Source organism: Aythya fuligula, chromosome 8 (assembly GCF_009819795.1).
Source record: "Aythya fuligula isolate bAytFul2 chromosome 8, bAytFul2.pri, whole genome shotgun sequence".
NCBI classification, from domain to species: domain Eukaryota; kingdom Metazoa; phylum Chordata; class Aves; order Anseriformes; family Anatidae; genus Aythya; species Aythya fuligula.
This window is the reverse complement of record NC_045566.1, coordinates 31,326,255-31,346,269: the sequence shown is the minus strand read 5'-3', so window position 1 is coordinate 31,346,269 and position 20,015 is coordinate 31,326,255. Positions and strand designations below refer to the sequence as shown.

Sequence of the window (20,015 nt, the reverse complement as noted above, 5' to 3'; positions counted from 1 at the left end):
AATAACTTTTGGTAATATTTATTTATTTTTAATGTATTTCCTGCTTATTGTCTTGTGGGTTTTTGTTGTTGTTGTTGTTGTTGTTTGTTTTGTTTCTCCCCCCAGTGGCCACATAACTTTATGTTTCTCCTTGTGGCATAAAAATGTGCTGTAAATATGTGAGACGTTAATCATTGATTTTGATAGTAGTTTTTCAGATCACTGGGGAAACCAAAGTAACTTCATCTGCTGCTCTCAGAGCAGATTAGAAAAATAATGAACAATGTGAGCACAAACTGGAGACAGACAGTGTTAGTAAACTGGGGTGTTGAAGACTGGGATGAAAAAAGTATTCCAGCTTTGGGAAGGAGTAGACCCAGAACTTACCTCTGTTATTGCATACAAAGGAGAAATATTTTGTGATGAGGGTGGTGAAACACTGATAGGTTGCTCAGAGCTGTGGATGCCCCATTGCTGGAAGTGTTCAAGGGCAGGTTGGTTGTGGCATTGAGCAATGTGATCTAGTGAAAGATGGCAGGGGGTTGGACTAGCTGTTCTTTACAAGCCCCTTCCAACCTACCCCGTTCTATGATTATGACCAGAAGCAAGTCAAATCAGTGGGTTACAGAATGTAGACTATGCAAAATGGTCTCAGAAATTTTATTTCTAGTAGAGGGGGACCAGATATTTCAGTCACTTATGTAACAGTATACATACAACTCAAAGTGTATGCCACATTGCATTTGTATTTCATAATTTTGAAATGAGGTATGCATTCTTGGAAAGAGAAGGTGTTACACTGTTATATTTTGGATCTAGCATGTATATGGTTGTATCTGAGTCAATCAGTGACCATGTATGTTTAGTCATATGTACGTTACCATGTTTGCTCCACTCTAAGAAGCTGAAACTTCTCGCTATTTAGAATTTATATTGAAAGGCAATTTGTGGTGTGCTTTTCATTCCACCATTCAGAGTCTCCCGTTCTAAAGACTACTGTATGAATTTATTTAATTGATTTTTCTTGTCTTCAACTAGTTTGTAAAAATAAACCGAAACTTCAGAGCCTTATATTGATGTAAGCAATATATATTATTGATTATATCATCTTATATTGATGTATTATACTGATAAGAGTATTTCAGAGAACAAAATAAAACAATTAAATCTAGAAATCCAATAGTTAACACACAGCTTTTTCCTTCCCTCTCAACACACACAGATTCAGTAGCTGGTGCATAATTAAACTTAACACTGTAATTTCTACTTAGATTGTACTAACCACTATTTTATAGCTTGAATCCTTTTTCTTTCTTTCTTAGTCTTTGGGACTAGCCTAATGACTCTCCTAGGAAATTTGCATTCTCTTACATCAAAATGTGTAACACTTTGCTCCTCTGCAAGTAAAGGAATTAGCAGCACATCCATTCTAAAATGTGAATATTTTTATGCTAACATATCTTCAGGTCACTACCTTAAAATACATTTTTTGTATCATTTCACTCAAAATCAATAGCATGGTGTCTGATATAGAACAGTGATTACATAAAAACAACAACAGAACCCCAAAACAGAGAAACATGCAATTCCTTCTGTGCTGCTATTCCACAAAAGGGCTGAGTAGTGATAAAGTACAGCATTAAATGATTTACAAAATGATTTTGTTAAATTTATGCTAACATCTCTCTTTTTTTAATAGTTGATAGGAATTTATTTCAGTGAAAATTATATAGGAATCCACATTCATGGTTGAGAACCGAATTTAGTGTGAAATAATACTTTGTTAATATGTACAGAGATCAGGCCTGCATTTTGTCAAAAACAAAGAATCACAGAATATCCCGAGTTGGAAGGGACCCACAAGTCCATCAAGTCCAACTCCTGGCTGCCCACGGGACCACCCAAAAATCAGACCTTATATCTAAGAGCATTGTCCAAATGCTTCTTCAGCTCTACCAGGCTCGGTGCCATGACCACTGCCTTGGGGAGCCTGTCCCAGTGCCCAACCACCCTCTGGGTGCAGAACTTTACTCTAACCTCCAGCCTGACCCTCCCCTGTCCCAGATCCATGCTGTCCCCTCGGGTCCTGTCGCTGTCCCCAGAGAGCAGAGCTCAGCGCCTGCCCCTTTGCTCCCCCCGTGAGGGAGCTGCAGGCTGCCATGAGGCCTCCCCTCAGCCTGCTGTGCTCTGGGCTGAACAAACCAAGGGACCTCAGTTGCTCCTCATATGTCTTCCTCTAGACCCTTCTCTGTCTTTGTAGGCCTTCTTTTGAAGTTCTTTAATTGTTTTATGTCCTTCTTATATTGTGGCACTCAAAAGTGCACACAGTGCTCGAAGTGAGGCCATACCAGTGCAGAGTTGAGAACGGTCACTTCCATTGACCAGCTAGCAATGCTGTGGCCAACATGAAGAAATCAGTTGAGCCTTTAATGTATGTAATAGATGCTTCTTGCCCTCACAGATATACTTGCTCCCAATTACTCATGTTTTTACTTTTTAACAAATATTATGAAGTCCTAATTTTTTGTTATTACAGTAAGCTAAATAAAAGGGGTCCATGACTATCATGTGATTCATCAAACAAACATGCCTAAAGTAAGAAGTGGTCTAATAATAAACGCTATCAAGTCCTAAAATATGAATTCCCTTAGCCTGGAGGAATAAAAAACCTATAAATATTGAAGCTTTTGTAACTAATGAAGAAACTTGATTATGACACTGAGGAAACAGAACCATTTTTACTGCCAGACACAAAATAGAATTTACATGGAAACTGTGGATGGCAAGGAATCCTCTTTTCTTGCCTTACCTAAATGCCTTCTCAATAGCAACACTTACATATTCCATAATTCTAAGTTTTTATGTTTACGTGGTGTTTATTTCTTTTTAATTTTCATATTCAGATTGAGCTCTTGCAGCCTGCATGTAGCAAACCAGCATATCTAAGAGAAGTGCAAAGCTTCTTTAGAAGATCATGCAAGCAAGGTCATGATAATGTAGCATAATATGCCTTCTTTATCAATCTACTAATAAATACATTATCTGTGCTGCTAATTATTTGCCGTTATTCAGGTACATATTTAAATTGTAATATACACAGGCAAAGACATTAGTATCATTTTTGGCAGAGTATCAGAGGAAAAGTATGACAAGCCTGAACAGCCTCTGTGGGGTTGCTGTCTGAGGATATTGTGTGTCTGAGTCTTCTGAAGCTGTAGCACATCAACCATTCGCGCTCATCTCTAGAACGGATGCAACTGGCTGGATAAAGCCTTTTGCTTTTCCCTTAGTATTTCTATTTATGCTATTATTCAGTATCTGTTATAATATTATTAACATACATAGAAACACAGAAGTTCAGGAAATAAGCCTTGCCACCTAATCTCATTTACTATCACTTGAACAGTAAGGCAGTTACTGCAAAATCATAACACTCCACTGTTCAAACAGACAGAATTTTTATGGCACTCCAGCTGAATTTTATTCCTGTCACTTCATGTATACAGCATTGCCTCTAAGAGAGGCTTGCAGCTGGTATTGATGACAGGCAACAAGACATTTGTCACCTATTCTCCTGGGCAACAATTGCCCAGGTGCAAAATAAGTTACCAGATGCTCATTGGAAGGGGAAAAAAAAAACCTGTTACTTGCTAGCAAACAGCATGGCTTGTCTCTGCACACCTGAAATTTCTAGCAGTGATCAGGACCAAAGTCAAACTAACCCTCCTCAGAGGTGGCAATTTCCATAAGTTACACTGGGAACAATGTAGTCATTGGTAAGATGGAGTACTACCTGCAGAAATACCAGAGCAAGTCAGGAGCTGCAGAAGTAGGTAAACTTGGAATGTCTTACACCTGCTTTTAGATTTATATTGCATCATACTTAGACAGTTTTTTCAGTTGAGAGGCCCAGAAGGTGCTTTTTCCATTCAGCCTTCTCTATCATTCTTTGAAGTTTTTTTCTCCTCACTTTTGCTGTTTTTCTAAGGACTCATTCAGAAGATATTCAAACATCTTCAGCAGTATACTTCTACAGTTCCATGATTTTAAGCAGCTACACTGCTTCTCACGAGTAACAAAACGTGCTATCAGTACCAACCTGTGGCTTATTTTTGAATAAAATCGTTGCAAACATTGCTAGAAAAGAAAACAAGTCTTAAAAATTGTTAGTTATATATGATGGCAATAACTCTTAAAGAGATTCTTAACTAGAAGGTGCCTCAGAGGGTAAGTGTTCATATGACCATATTAGAAGATGTTCTGTTCAAGAACTGAGGGCCATGTTACTTGATCACAGTTTGAAGGAGGGTGAAAGCAGAACACTCAGCACTTACAGCTTTGATGAATTACAGCTATTTTGGTGACAGGACCTATGTTAGTAGATAGATGGCTCTGCCACACGAGTAATTTTTCACCTTATATGAACTACCACTCTAATCCAGACCAAGAGAAACTACATGGTAACTCAGGACTGTAGCTTAGAAGTGACTAAACAGTAAATGCTACAACCTTGTTAAATCATGAAAAATTTATTTTCATTACATATATATGAAGGTAAAAGATTTCAGTCAATAGTGTTTTGAACAAGCATTTCAGTTAGACATAAACCTGTTAGTGTAGCTAGGCTGAAACTAAATGTAAAGTTAGTGTTTTGCTTTTATTTAGTAATTCATTTCTAGTGTGTATATACAGAATTCATTTTCCAGGTAGAATACCAGAGACAGTCATATTGCAACATTTACATTCCTCGTATAAAATGGTATAATATACATTTTCAGCTTGGTGCAGATATATAAATATGTACAAAATAAACATTATTGTAGTTAATAATTATTTAGCAACATCGAAAGCAGATGCACATAAATTTAAGTGAAAATGGAGAAAAACACTTATGACATTAGTGACTAGTATTTACACATCTGAAGTAGTACAGATAAAGGCTCCTCTTTCAAGCCTTCTGTGGGCATTCAGTAACTTTAGTAAAACAAAAGTAATTGAGAAGCATAATTATATATATGCCATGATCAGATGGTTTATTAGGGTCCATCTTGATCACAAATGGATAACAATGTAAAACATACACATTTGTTCAGAGCATAAAATATTGCACAAGAACAAATAATTCTGAGGAAAATAACCCCCGTGCTTGTGAACAGCAAGAAGGGTTCTTATGCATTAAAGAAATTATGTATTTGTAGTTTCTAAAATAAGGAACATTCTGTAATACTGTCAGAACTGTCATCCATTAACTTCCTTCCAGCTTCTTATGGCAATGGTATATCATTAGCAAGATTTGGCAAAGAGAAGGCAGACAGACAGTACATGTGTATATTTATCACAGTCCAGACCAGATTCAGTAGTTACCTAAACCGACTGCTGGATACTTTCAGTTACCTGACAATCTAATCCTTAAAGAAATAGAAAAGTCTTCAAATGCTAGTCACAGTGATAATCACACAGTAGTAGAGTAAGATTCCATTCTCCTCTGCTTGGAAATCATCTTGTCTGAATTCCCAGTCTGGAGGTCACTTTCCTCAGCATCACTGTCACTGCTGTCTACAACTGTGTGATCCAAAGCCATCTGACCAGTCCTCCTGTGTAGATGAAAGTTCACCCCACTCTCCTGTATGGAGTTAGTTATAAAATCTTCATCAGAAGAATGAAATGATTCATCATCTCCTGTGAAATGGTTGACAATGTGAATCCCATCAAAAGTGGGCTGGTCTGAGAAGCCTCTCTGGCCTTTCAGGCATTTGATCTGTTTAAAAAAAAAAAAAAAAAAAAAAAAAGTGGAATTCAGCAATTAAACAGAGCTAAAGAGTCTGACAGTAAAAAACAAAACAGAATCATCCAACAACATTCTCAAGAAGCATCTCCACATTGAAACCTTACTTAAATTAAAGGCTATAAGTAACATATTTGGTGATAACTTCTAAAAGAGAACAAAGCAACTTCTCATTTCTGGCTGTCTAATCAGAGACATTAATAGAATGTCTTTGACAGTACTTGGAGTTTTCAAAAGTTCTCCTCTTACCCCCAGACTATTTCAGTTTTAAGGCTTAATAATCAAGGTATGTAGAATCACAGATGACAGATTCCTCCAGGCTGTTTACTGGATCTTTAATATCCCCACAATGTTGACTTATGGTTACTTTTCTAGAGTGGATAATTCATTTTCACAGCACTTTTGGCCTTCTCATCTCACACCTTTAAAGCTTCATACTTTCCCTTATCACCTGACTTCTCACTTGAGAAAAGCCCTCTCACAACCCTAAACAGAAGGATCCCAAGGAAATATTGCTAGTTTCAAACAGCCATAGAAAAAAACAGAATATACTTAATTTTAACTACACTGCAACATCATGGCTTTTTATTATCTAGTTCAGAACTGGGGAGATTTCAGATCAAGACTACAAGACAAGCTTCTCTTCATACAGCATAAATCCTAATTTTATTTTTTTCAATTTTAGGAGAACAAATGAGAAAAAAATATTCTCAGTCCGCAGACAGATGATAATAGTAATTCAAAATGCACTTTCAAGTTAAGTTATTTAACCATGTATTCAAGATATTCAAAAGTAAAACCTAAAGCTCTAGAGTCTGGCAAGTTAAGTTCCCCTCTTAATTTAAATCAAAATAAACACTGCTCACTGAAGACCTTCATGACTTTTTTTTTTTTTTTTTTTTTTTTTTTTTTTAATAATTTCACTTCTGCTAGCTTTTAGTAACAATCATCTCAGGGTCAGTCTGACAATTCAAGACTATTATGATAAAAAAAAATAAAGATGCAGAAGAACATTAAAAGCATTACATAAAATTCCTAACATCACAAAGTTTAAGAAGGAAGATAAATGAAGTGCTATTTTGTAAGCAACTTCTCATAGTTGCTTACACAACACAAATCTGATGTTTTGAAAATTTGAAGTGATGTTCACTCTGACAAGTAAGAAGTGCCTGTAGGCCCTTGCTATTCACATCACCAGAAGATTTTACCTGTCCATTTGGAGAAAGAATCTCTATACTTACCATGGCCTTGTACAAAAGATAAGAATAAAAAGAGGTTGGAAAAAGAGATCACAAGTGTCACAACAAGCTAAAAAGCCATCAAGTTAGATGTTACCAGCATGTAAAAGCTCCATGTGTCTAGTCACTTTTAATGCATGTAAAAATCTTCCTATTGGGAACATAGGTACATGTGGTAGACCTAAACCTTGGTTATAACTACACATACTAGTGTTAGTATTTGTATTTTCTTTTCAGGTGTATAGGCTGCAGTTGTTTAATGAGGAACTTGCTTGTGTAAAGATGAGCAAAACAAGTTCCACACTTGCACAGCATAATTCATGATTAAGTGAAATCTGGTCATGTCATGTGTTAGATATTGGACAGTAGTATTTATCTGGAACAAAATTCGTACTAATTTATATACGTGGATACAGAAAACCTGATACAGAGATTCTTGCATGATTTAGAAATATTGTCCCTAAAAATATCCTGCAATATGATCAGATTAGTTGCCACATAGCATTTCCAAAACAGTTATCAGTTTTAGTCACCAAGAAAATAAACCCCAGAAAAACAAAACAAAACCCAGCAATTCCTCTCCACTCTTACCACAAAAAAAAAACCCTACAAATTTCACATCAGAGTAAGAGATAAACACTTTTGTATCTGCACACTTCAGCCATGGGCTCATTTGAACTATAAAGCTGATGTTCAATATTAGTTGTTTTAAACATTCAAGCCAACCTTAACTGTTTTCCTGAGGATTTCAACATGTGATACCTTTAGATGAACACACTTAAGTAACGTGCCAAAATCATGGCTTTGTGGTTTTAAGCAGTAACTTTTCTGAACACCAAATATGTGCCTGTGGAAAAGGCTGGGGGGCAAGAGGGGCTCATAATAGACACTGCCTTTGTGAAATCCTAAACTAAGTCTGAGAAAACAGTGTGATGTTATCTTTATTATTATTATTTTTACCTTAATGAAAGGATACATAGTCTGTTACCTTCCAGAAACACTTCTTTTGGCCTGCAGCTTTATGCTTGCCTGCCTTCTTTTCCAACTACTCCTCACATCCAAGAGGAACCAGACTGCTAGGAAGAAACATGAATGTATTGTAGAGAATGCGTGACACGTGTTCCTGGTGATATAGTCCCATAACTTCTGTCTGCTTGAAAAATGACTTGCACAGAGAAATACAGAAACACTGTAGTATAGAATTTGTATTGTGTGGATTGACTGGCTGGCTACCAACTCTGAAGATGACATGGGAGTCCTGACACATAGTAAGTTAAACATAAATCAGCAGCATCCCTGAGCAGAGAAGGCGGCTAATCTCATACTAGGCTGTACTGCAAGGGCATAGCCAGTACGTTACAGGAAATGATTCTTCTTTACCTGGCACTCAGACTATATCTGGCCTATTTTGCTCATTACCTCGCTCCTTCCTCAGTACAAGATACTGAGGAGTAGATTCAGTGGAAGGGCATCAGGACAGTTAAAAGACAGGAGCTCATGCCCTAAGATGACAGAGGTGTGCTCCTTACTTAAATGCATGACGTGAGAAAAGATATTGATCATAACACAGAACAGAAGGTTGTTTGAATGGGAAGAAAAAATAATTGTTACAAGGCAATTAAGAATTAAAACAGGTTGCCCAGAGAGACTGGTTTTCAACAGCTTGAGTAGCTTGGTTTGAAATCAGAAATCATCAACCCTGTTTTGAGCAGGTAGTTGAAGTAGAGACCCTGCAGGGTCCCTTTCAACCTGGAAAGATTCCAGTCCAGTGATGTGTGAAAAGCAAGGACAGTGGGATGCACATTACTGTTCTCATGGCAGCCATTCTGAGTTTGAGAAATTAAAAAAAGTGATACCTGAAAAAAAATACTGTACTTGTTAAAATGTAAGCGCAATAATCATTCATATCCAAATGTCTTTGAACACTGAAGTGACAGATTGCAAAATAAAATTAGCATTCTGCTGAATCTAGATTTTGTGATCATTAATGTTCTGACATTTCATCTTGAAAATACTTTCCCTCCAATTGAGGATAGTAATTTACATCTTAAATTCTTTTAAATATGAATGTTGATAGAAGAAATGAGATTTTGGAAACAATCTTCAAGAAATTAAAAGCAGCAAACAGATGAGGATGTGAAGAACTTGGCACTATTTACAACTTTGAGAAATTTGAGTTGAAAATACTTCAACTTCAGTACTTCCATACTGAATACTTCAATGCCTCTCATATTTGTTTAGGCACATTTCTGAAGGACACCCATTATCAGCAGTATGTGTTGCAGCAGAAAAGTTTGGGAAAGTTTCTGAAAGAATTTGGAATAACTTGCAAACAGTATCTACTCCTTTGTAATTGGTAACTCCTTTGTAATTAGATACCAGAACATTTTACTGGTGTCAGCCACTAACAGATGTTCAGTAAAATGAAGAGTTTCATACTAACGCCACTTTGCAGTGTAGCAGTGAGGTTTTGCACTTCTAATAAGAAAGTAGTATTCGCCCCCCAAGACAGGGCCTCTAGTATCCTTTTTCAGTCAGGACAGCAAGCCAATCAGCCCAGTATTCTGTCTCCCACAGCAAGAATAGGACTTCATGTTGTTTTGCTTTTAAGGACAAACATGAGCATGACCAATTTTTGCATCCATTCCCTTCATATTCTCAATCTCTCACTTCAGAACTGTCATAGCAGATACAAGAATACATCTGCCTAGCTGTTTTGGCATTCACTTTTAGACCAGTTATCCTTGAATCCTTGACTGATGAGTTGGCTTTTTTTTTTTTGGTGGTGTGTGTTTTTATTTTTTGTGTGTGTGTGTTTTTTTTTTTGTTTTTTTTTTTTTTGCTAGTTTGTCTACCTCAACAGTTTCCTGTGGCAGTAAGTTCCAGGCATTCCTTTGTTTTAAGCTGATCTCCTACTTTTTTTTCAGGGATTGTCCCAAAGTTCTAGTAATGCAGGAGCTAGTGGTAAAAAGCAATTCTTCAGTCATAATTCTGAAACCTTGATGATAATGCTTCCCTCAACCTTATCTCTAAAGCTGACAAGTTCCAGTCTTTTTAGTGTCTCCTTACAAAGCAGCAGCACTCAAGACCATTGATCATCATAGTTGCCCTTTAACTTCCCTCCAGACCTTCTTTAACTTCTCTACATCCATCTTAAAGTGGAAACTAGCCCTGCACCAAAGTTTTGTGATGGCAATAAGGCGGCTTTTTTTTTTTTTTTTTTTCTTTTAAATACACTCCTCTTGTCACCCAACAACATTACGTCTGTTTTGGCTGCCACCGTGCACTGATGGCAGAGGACTCTGTGATAACCCCAAAATATCTTTCCTGAATTACAGCTACTGTTTACTGCTCAGTAGGCATGGCTTAGATTTTGCAGTTGATGAATTACCTTTTTTGTTCACCTACTTTTGAGAGACTACTTAAGATCCTTACCATCAGCATGTTGCTTGAACGTAATGTAGGAAATCATGCCAAGATGTCATTCAACTAGCAAAGCATCATACGTAATGGGACATCTAAGTAAGGATTTGGGGGAAGGGGGAAACTAACAAAAACATAAACCAACCTAGTTTTACTCTCTATCATTCCACCTGAAGAAAAAGAACAGCCTTTTTCTTGCAGCCTTGATGAATAGAATATGAACTTACACCCCAGGTACACACCAGGGTCTGTCACTTCTGTAAAAAGAGCCGATACTGGTAAATCCTTTCAGTCTTAGGTCCGGCTCTGCTTCTTATGAAGGGAACTAGACCTCTCTGACCCTGAGAAGTAACACTCAAATGAACTTTGTTTTTTTTCTATTGCTTCAGTTTTGCAAGAATCTCAAATCTCATCAGGTCTGAGAAACTAGGTCTTGTAAACCCACATGTTTTGCTTTAATTCTCACATCCAGGTCATATTGTCTAGGTGACTGTGGCTTTAATTCAGTTTTCACTATTTTTCACTATAACATTCAAATGGTTTTTAGGATGTTTCAAAGGGTTCATGACATTGTGACCAAAACTTTTTATCGTTATCCTTTCAAAATCCTTTCAAAAGCCATCTGAACCAAGAACAAAATCATGACAACTAAACGACCAGCTTCTTGCATTTATGTACCTTCTTGTGCTTAAAGGATTCAGCATGTCCTGCTGGTCAACATATGAAGAGACTTACACATACTCATGAGTAACGGTGTACTTCCAGAAATTCAGAGGAGCAGAAAAAAGGCTGGAAGAATATTAACAATCGGATCCTTCAACCTCCATAAAGTTTCTTACCTGTTGCTGACTGCCTCATCAAGCCAGGCATAAGGGAGAGACAGCAAAGAAACATTTAGAATTTTTAGTACATTTCACAAGTTCTTACAAGTTAAACGGAGGGTGCTAGTCAGTCGCAAGCAAGTTATGTTTCTAAGCCCCTTTGTTTTTTAAATATAAAATGTAACTCAAGCTTTTAAGTGTCTTTTTGTTATGAAGAGTTCAACTTAAGCTCTGTGAAACATTTTTATGTTTAACCTCAGATTTTTTATTTTTCGCTGGAATTCAGTGGTCAAGATAAGTCAAACTGAAATGAATCAAACTGTTACTTTGATTCATTTAAAAGGCTTCAGCAACCAATTCTAGAGATTCACCCAATTCTGAAGTAGTAAGGACAGGTTCCAAGAATATTTGTCAATAAATACTCAATCTATTCACAGAAGGATAAAGCAAGCAATGCACAACTGTTATCAAAATATTATACAAATACGATTGCTGGCTTGGGTGAATAAAATGGATTTTGGCAGAAGGCAGTATGTTAAACTTGCATTTAAAGAATAATGATACTGAAATTTCAAGGCTCCTGTTTGCAGCAAGAGAGATCTAAAAAAATCAGAGTTCCCTCTTTCTTTGTCTCTACCTTAGTAACAGTAGGAAGTCTTAGTAACTCTTAGTAACATTTCCTGGTTATAAACCAAATATGATTCAAAAGAAAACTAGAATGTTGCTGAAAGTGTGATCTAACCATGTTTAGCTAAAGGAAACATGTTATAAGCATTTTCAAATGCCTGTCCTATAATTCAGTAAAAACACTGTCAACATGAAAAGAGAATTGAAAATTAAGTCTAATTATAAGCCAATTAAAAATATCAAATAAATTATAATCACATTTAACATGAACACAAGCAGTTTAATTGAATTTCCTACAAGTTCCTGAGACTAATGGATCACAGCATTTAATAGTAACCCTAGTAGTCAGCAGTTGACTACTACTTACTGCTGACACTCGTCCGTTGTCAGGGTCCCACTCTGGTTAATGCATATACTAGCACACTATCATTTCTCCCAGCAGCTTCTTTGGAAGAGTGTTCATCTCAGAAAATGAAGCAGTCAGAGCATCTCCGATTGAACAAATGGGAAATACATTGTAACTTGAGAGACAAATAGCAGTATTATGCCCAGTTGGCACTGCAATGCAGAAACATTTCTGCATATGCACACAAAAGGCATATACAAAGTTAAAGCTACAAGCCTTTTCATGATGCATTTTCACTTCCACGCACACAAGCATCTTAGACATCTTATGCTTTCTGAAACCCATTTTTAAATACAAGGTTGTACTTCCACAGCCAGACACATTCATAATGAAACCATTGCAACATGAACTCTGCACAAATGGAGAATTCATGAGCTAAACTAAATAGCTGCAGAAACTAATATTAGCAATCCTTCACCTAAAACCTCTTAGCAAGTTTAATGGCTGTACAGCTACGATGCAAATGGTGGTTCTAAGTTCCCCAACAAAATCAGCTTCCTTATATAAAAGGTACTGCTGGGGTTGCATTGTGACAGAACTGTATCAGAGCATTTTAACAGAAAGTCTGAGATTTAAGAAAAGCAGAAGTATGACATAGTATGTCACACAATAAAGAAAAAGTTTAATGCAAAAAAGTGACTTAAAGGCATCCTTCATTTTTCCTCAATTATAAGGCAGCTTTACTGAAACAGATGGTTCATATGCAAAAGGCAAAGGACAGTCTCTTGAGAACTTCCTGATAACTTGCATAGTACTCAATATTATGTGTAAAATAAGTTATCATGTATTACAAAAGACATTCTTTGTGTAGAAAGATTATGACATTCTCTGACAATTTAAAAAAGATCTGCTAAATTAAAAGTGTACTATCATTATAATTGTATTAGGACAAAGCTCAAAGCTGTAGCTCTTATTTCAGTGTCAGTGAATTTCTTGTCTCAGTTTATTTTTATTTTATTTTTTACCCTAAAGCCAAAGCTATAAATGCAGGCCTAATTATGATTATTAATTTGTAAATGACAGCCATTACAAATGCCAAATGAGAGTAATTCCGGAAATTATTGACAATTCATGAAGACCAAACCAACCAAACTGGGACAGGTGCTGAACACAAGAACTTGTTTACTCTGCTTATTCAAGTTATCCAATCACTGCTGTTCCTCCTGAGGAAGAGGCCTTAATAACAGGGACTGCTGTTTGAAAGATAGCAGCTGAGAGAGACTGTATGGGCCTCTCTTCCATGAGATCCATATGAAAACCTAGAGATAGCCATCCCTCTCTCTCTTACAAAAGCCATTTCAGTTTCTCCACTGCCATATCTACCTCTAGATTAAAAACTGAAGCAGTTAGAATACATTTTGCACACCTCAGAAGATTTGCAAGCAATGTGTAAAAACAAGAAAAAAAAAGAAAAAGAAACAATAAATTTCTTCCTCTTCACTTTGATGCAGACATGAAGGAGATATACAGCTATCCTTAACAGAGGAATTCAGGAAATAAGTCACATCTTCATTGCATGTTTTCAGACAGTTTTCATTTAAAATATTAAGATCTAAGCTATTCAGACTATTCCAGAACAACTTTGAGTCGTCTCAGATTTCCTTCTATAGGAAAAAAGCTTTAGCTTGAGATCTGACTTGAAATGGACAGAACAGACAAGTATATTCTTAAATAGTGTTACTATGCTGTTGTATTTACTGGTGCTTTCTCTCAGGTTTAATTTCATGTCAAAATTCTTAAATACACACCTAGGAGACTGTCTAGATTTTGTTGAAATGCAAATCATTCAACATGTTCTAGTGGCTCATTGAAGACACAAACATAAGTACGAGACTGAAAATCCATTAAAAGACTGGAAAGCTATTTTGAAGAAATTTTAATACAATGGTAGCCTGGACAAAAACACTTATTTTCCCTTTGTAGTTCACCTAAACTACAAATAGTACAGTTTGCCTGAATTGTTACGGGTGGGGGCTTGACATAATTTTGCATTCTAGCAGACTGGAATCACCATCACATCAGATTGGAATCACTATTACATAACTTTACAACTTGTCTTTGATTTCCCCTCCTTTCCACCCCTAAAAGTGAGGTTTGCAAGGCAGTACAAATCAATACTTAATGCATTAATTGAATAACTGAATAAAAAATCATTGCACAAAAAATGAAAAAAATTCAAATTCCTGTTTAAGAACAGTGCATTATGTACTATGAGTTAGAGCAGGAAATATCTTGATCATGCCACACAAATAACATCAATAAGAGTTTCAAAATTTGTTTGCAAAATTACTTTCTTTGCTACTAAGCTAATAAAACCCTATTAAACTTCTCCTTATCATGGAGACTTTTTACTTATTTTTTAATTATTTATTTTAAACAGCTTTGATTTGGATTTCTTTAAATGTAGAAATTAATTTACTCATCTAAAAAATTTCACACTACAAAAGTTTTAATCAGATCAACAAAAACGTTGATTTTTAGGGAGTCTAGCAATGTTCTCTGAAACTATGTTGTTGGCCAGTCAGCGTAGGAAAATCCAACTGTACCCCAGCATGCTGAATATTGTTTGGAACTCAGCACATTTGGCCATTTAATTGGGATGGAGTTTGGCCTAACTGAAGTGGGAACCTTGCACAATCCACAATGGACCCTAATAAAAATCAGTGATTCTAGACAGGAAAACTTTGGTGATTTCTCTTAGATAGTCTTCCTTTTAATAAGTGTTTCCTGTAGAAAATTAACCCCGCTTTGTATTGATGAGTTCTAACTGTGTTTGCCTATTGGGATTACCTCATCTGCCCATCCCAATAAATTTATAATGTTTATAACATACATACCAAGATAAAAATCAGTTGACAAAAATTCTTTGGCTCTTCATTTTGAAATGTAATAAAATGAATCTTAGAGAAAATTCCATTTGATTTGTTATGGTTTTTAGGACGTGCAGAAAGAAGCAGATAGAGGAAATTAATTTCACGTTGCTTTTAGTAAGGCATAAGGGTTTAAAGAAGGCCAACTTGCAGCATAACTTCATGGTAGGAAGATGCTGCATCTCTCTATATCCAGTTGCCTCCATGGTCTCATGTGTCTGAACTTCCTGATCCATACTATCTCAAAACAGTACAACTGTTTCTGAAGTTTATAAATTGAATTCAGTCTAATAGTTTCAGTATGACCTACCAACTTGTTATAGCAATTGCAGCAAAACACCTTGAAACTGGCAACAATAGAAACTAATCAGAGACGAGTGAACACTAAACAGCAGGCCTTATAACTTCATGTGGGCCCATACCTAAACCACCAATGAATGGCAATGTTATTTACTAGAAAGGACCCAGGGTACCTTTTCAGTTGTACCAATATGGCTGCTGTTCTTAAAAGCTAAAAGCCCAAAGTCTCCACAGTGACTTTTTTTTGTTATCTCTGATGGGATTAAAAACAGTCATAAAGGTATCACGATATTAGATGAATTTTCCCCACTCGTCATTAATTCTTTCTATTCCAAGCTCATATGATTATCTGTGTTCTGCAGTTTTAACAAAGAACTACCTTTGGATGATCCTTTAAAAAGTATGCGTTCTAAAAAGCAGAGTAACACTGGCACACGAACTATTTACCAAAAATGAGCTTTGCTGACCATATCACTAAACAGAGTTCAAGCCATTGCAGTGTGTCAAAAGAGAAAAAGCAAAACAGCAGCAAGAAATTTCCAAGACTGAGTCATTTCAGGCTCATTTAAGTGCTATAAGAAAAAAATGTGGCCTCTGTTTTAAATTGCCTCTTTAAAAGTCATATTCAGTCTTACTGTAGTACAAAAGGCTTTATAAAATCCCTATAGATGTCAGCAAGTTGAAATAAGAACTATTAAGTAGTTTTAATGCATTAAAGCAAGGTCATTTCTAGTTGTCCCACTATGTACTTTATATTGCTCTGAATGTAAGCATACATTTGCTGCCTTTTTCTTTTTTTAATAAAAAGTGTTTTTTTCAGTATTACCAGTCAAAGAGCTCTTGAGCCAAAAGGAAATATGTTAAATGTATGTTGTATATCAGTTTTACTAAAGACGAGTCTGCTGTATTGTAAACGTGACAAAGATTAAAACTAGCAACAAGTGTTCAGACCAGAAGGTTTCCAGTGAATCAGAACAGGAAACCAATAAAGCGATCAATGGGAGGTCATGACTTTTTGATCACTGCACTATATGGTTAAAGAGTGTTTTTGATCTACTGCCGTATAATCAAATTAAACTTTGAAGTTCTGTATCAAATACGCAATTGAAATAGTAACAGTGCTAAGGAAGTAACCAACTTTTAAATTACAAATATTTTCAAAAGAAATCAGTCTTCAGTAACTCTAAGTCAGATTTCGTCTATTCAGGGTGTTTTTCTAAGATCTTGCCAAATTTATTTTAATGAGATCATATATAATTCCAGAAAAGTTAAGCTGACTTAACCCTGAGAAGTTTCTGTAAGTAGCTAGCAGGTAGGTGGAAAGTTCCCAGAAACTCTTCCCACATGAAGTTCTAATGAAGGTGTTTATTTGGAGTGAGGACATAGCAACAAAAATAATTTAAAACAGCATGATCACACTGAATGTACTGCAATTATCACAGACTTATATCCAAGGAACTACTTAAATCTCACTGCTCCTTCTTCCTACAGAGCACACACATCTATAAATAGAAAAATTACTGAAACTTCAAGTGTTAACTAGAATGTACTGGCTGATACAGAGACTGAAAATGTACCCATAATGGGTACAGTTACAGGAAATGATCATTTCGCACTTTTACTCTGTCCTTTTAAAATAGGAGTTAACCTTTGCATTTTTATCAGACTATGTAACTTTAATTTCATGGATCAGAGGCAAAAATAACTTCTATCCATGCTACCTGCTATTCTGAGAGCAGTAAGGGAATTTTAGGATGGGTTTCTACCATGTTCACTGTTTGCTCCACATACAAACACACTAATACATAGCATTCTTCTCCTGAGCTTGTTTCTCAAGTAAAAAATAGATGGCACCTGTGTTACCACTGTATATGCAACATCTTTCCATCTTAACTGAGCAACTACTCAGTTAAGTTCAAACCAGGACCACAATCCCTCCCTCTATTCAATCCAAAAACAGAACTTGATTTGTAAGCAGCAGCACAGTACAGGTCCTGACAAAGCTCTGTGTAGTACAGCAGAGAGGTCACACACCTTAAGCAACATGCAAGGAGAGCAGCGTTATTGCCATGATAATGAAATACTGTTACCTATAATCAGTTCACTTCCTTTGGCAATCCAAACTCTAAACAGGGAGTACAGTTAGGTACAGCTTGCTACATTCAGTTCTAATACTGCAATCAAGAACTAGTATATTTCTCCACAAGACCAATCTGAAGCTCAGGTACTGTAGGATACAAACAGGGGGAAAAAAAGGGAAGTGTTTCTACAGAGAACAGTCACCAGCCTTCATTTGATCACTGAATCTGTCAGTGGCAGTGAAACAGTTAAGATTCATATCTAAAACTGTTGCCCTCATCTTCTAGTCCTACTGCAGTAATCAAATTCATACCTGCTCTAAGGTGACACTGCATCACTGTTCTTGGTTACACTGTTCACTTATTTTATTGAAGATGTTATTGAGAGGCATGTAGCTGATACGAAGATGAAGGTAGAGTCTATGGCCAAAGGTTTGTGGAACAGAGTAGCATCATTATGAAATCAATCATGCTTTTTGGACAAGTGTAGGATATTTGTGTTAACTATGAAAACCCATTCAAAATGAATCAAAATAAACAACTGATTTTCACAAAATACACACACAGATTCCACTGTGCAATAGAACTTCTGCCTGTTCATTGCTTAGTTAAGGCAGATAGTCTTTAAAGCCAGCTGTTTTGTGAAGAACAGGGTAACTAAGTTGGAGAAAGTAATGGAAAGTATTAAGTCTCCCAATCTGTTCAGTCTCACCTTCTGTAACAGTCTGGGGATTATCAAGCCAGCATAACATCTTTGATTCTTAAGTACATGCTGAAATGAAGAAATAAAGCAATTCACTTTTCTAAAGCATACAGTATATATTTAACTATCATGTGTAGACAAAGCTGCTACATTAGACTGGGTGTTTGCAAACCACATGACCTCACAAACGCTATCTTATCACATCACAGGTTCCTCAGACTGACCACAACCACTTAAATCAGACTCCGCCAGCACAGAGACTCTATCTTTGACACGTACTAGTAGAGCAACTACATTTTTAGCTGTCCAGCAGCCTTGCAAGAACTTTGCTTGTGGGGAGGGAAAATCTGATGGTCTGTTGTCCGACTGTGCTTGCAAGATATGGTCGAAGAAAAGCACATGATTTATTGTGCTATAAACTTCTACCACAAGTTGAAGCACTTGCTTTGTAAATCTGAGGGTTAACATATTTCCTTTCAGGGACAGCATTTCTTATCAAGTAAGAAAACATTTAGAGAAACATATTTTGAAAGCATTTGTCCAGTACAACGAACTATTGGAAGGTGAGGTGATAATGTGATTCTGGTCATTATTGAGAAACAAGCAGTACTTTTAACAAGCACTAGTTTTAGCGAAAACTGAAATAAGAACAATGTAGAAATTGACTGAAATCTTAGAGATTGGCTGTTTTTATGAAAGCAAGCATGAAAAGTGACAATCATAAAAAGCCAAATACATATCTGCCTGGACAGTACACAGCATACTCCATGGACAGTAAGCAGCACGCTTCCAACCTTTCATGAATCTCATTATTTCCAGGAGACAAGGAGGGGAAGTAAGTTGATGAGACTGAGTAGAAGAGCATTATATCCAACTATGGATGTTTCAAGAAAAATAGTAAGCCTTTTCGGACTTGCTGTTCTCACCCCAATTCTAATGAAATAAGTTACATATTTCTTTCCAAGATCTAAATGCTGATAAGTCTGATCTTATCTCATTAACTCATATGATTTGATGCACGCAAGTCATTGCCTTATAAATACGTCTTCAGTGAAGAACTTTATTTCTCATAGCTTGAACTAGAAGGATTAACTGTGAGAAATTAATTCTATGTCCATCACCCAAAGCTATGTATAACCTTTAAAGCTCTGAATGGGTGGAAGATGTGTCCACACTGCGGTCACTTATGACAGTAAAGCAGTACAGGCACATCCAAATTGAGTAGCTGGATGACAGTAGCCTAAATACAGCAGAACAAAGCTCAGTTGTTTACCCTGCTTATGAATGTAGTCTAGTGATGTTTCAGATTACAGAGCATTTGATTTGCTAAGCATTGAATTCGACTCAAAGACAACCTAATAACAAAATGAAGAAGAAAGGAATAATACTCCCTGCTGGTATGCCACCACCAAAGCCAGATGCTATTGTTGAGAGAATCAGGAGCTAGGAATTTTGCTAGGAGTGATCAACCGATCTCATGCTAATCAACTGGCCACAAACAGCAGTGTTATTTTGTGCTCATCCATAGTTAACACAGTCGTCATTTAGTTGCTTGTACAACAACTAAGCTGTGCTTGGGACCAGAACCACTCACTGTACCATGCTGATTTAAGATTAACCACTAAAATAAAAATAAGGAGGAAATAAACGAGCACTTTTTAAACAGAGCTTACCTTCAAGTTCATGGTATTTAAGACCAAAGGAACTGTTAATGTGGTTTAACTTTCCTCCTGCAGCTGACAGCACACTGAATTCTGTTTGGTTGTTGTATTATGTGGCCTATGC

General features: G+C 36.4%; 1 protein-coding gene across 4 annotated transcripts in view; it reads right to left on the bottom strand.

Moving 5' to 3' along the window:
- Positions 1 to 4,489: 4,489 nt before the first annotated feature.
- Positions 4,490 to 20,015, bottom strand: part of EVI5 (ecotropic viral integration site 5) — a 74,819-nt gene continuing 59,293 nt past the window's right edge. For 2 of the 4 annotated variants that reach the window (XM_032192649.1, XM_032192646.1), the window contains one exon: positions 4,490 to 5,737. In XM_032192649.1, coding sequence (XP_032048540.1) covers positions 5,432 to 5,737 — 306 coding nt within the window. In that variant the 3' untranslated portion in view covers positions 4,490 to 5,431. Of the gene's footprint in view, positions 5,738 to 6,947; positions 8,079 to 11,264; positions 11,275 to 20,015 lie in introns of those variants that run through there. The other 2 variants (XM_032192648.1, XM_032192647.1) reach the window with 2 other exon arrangements.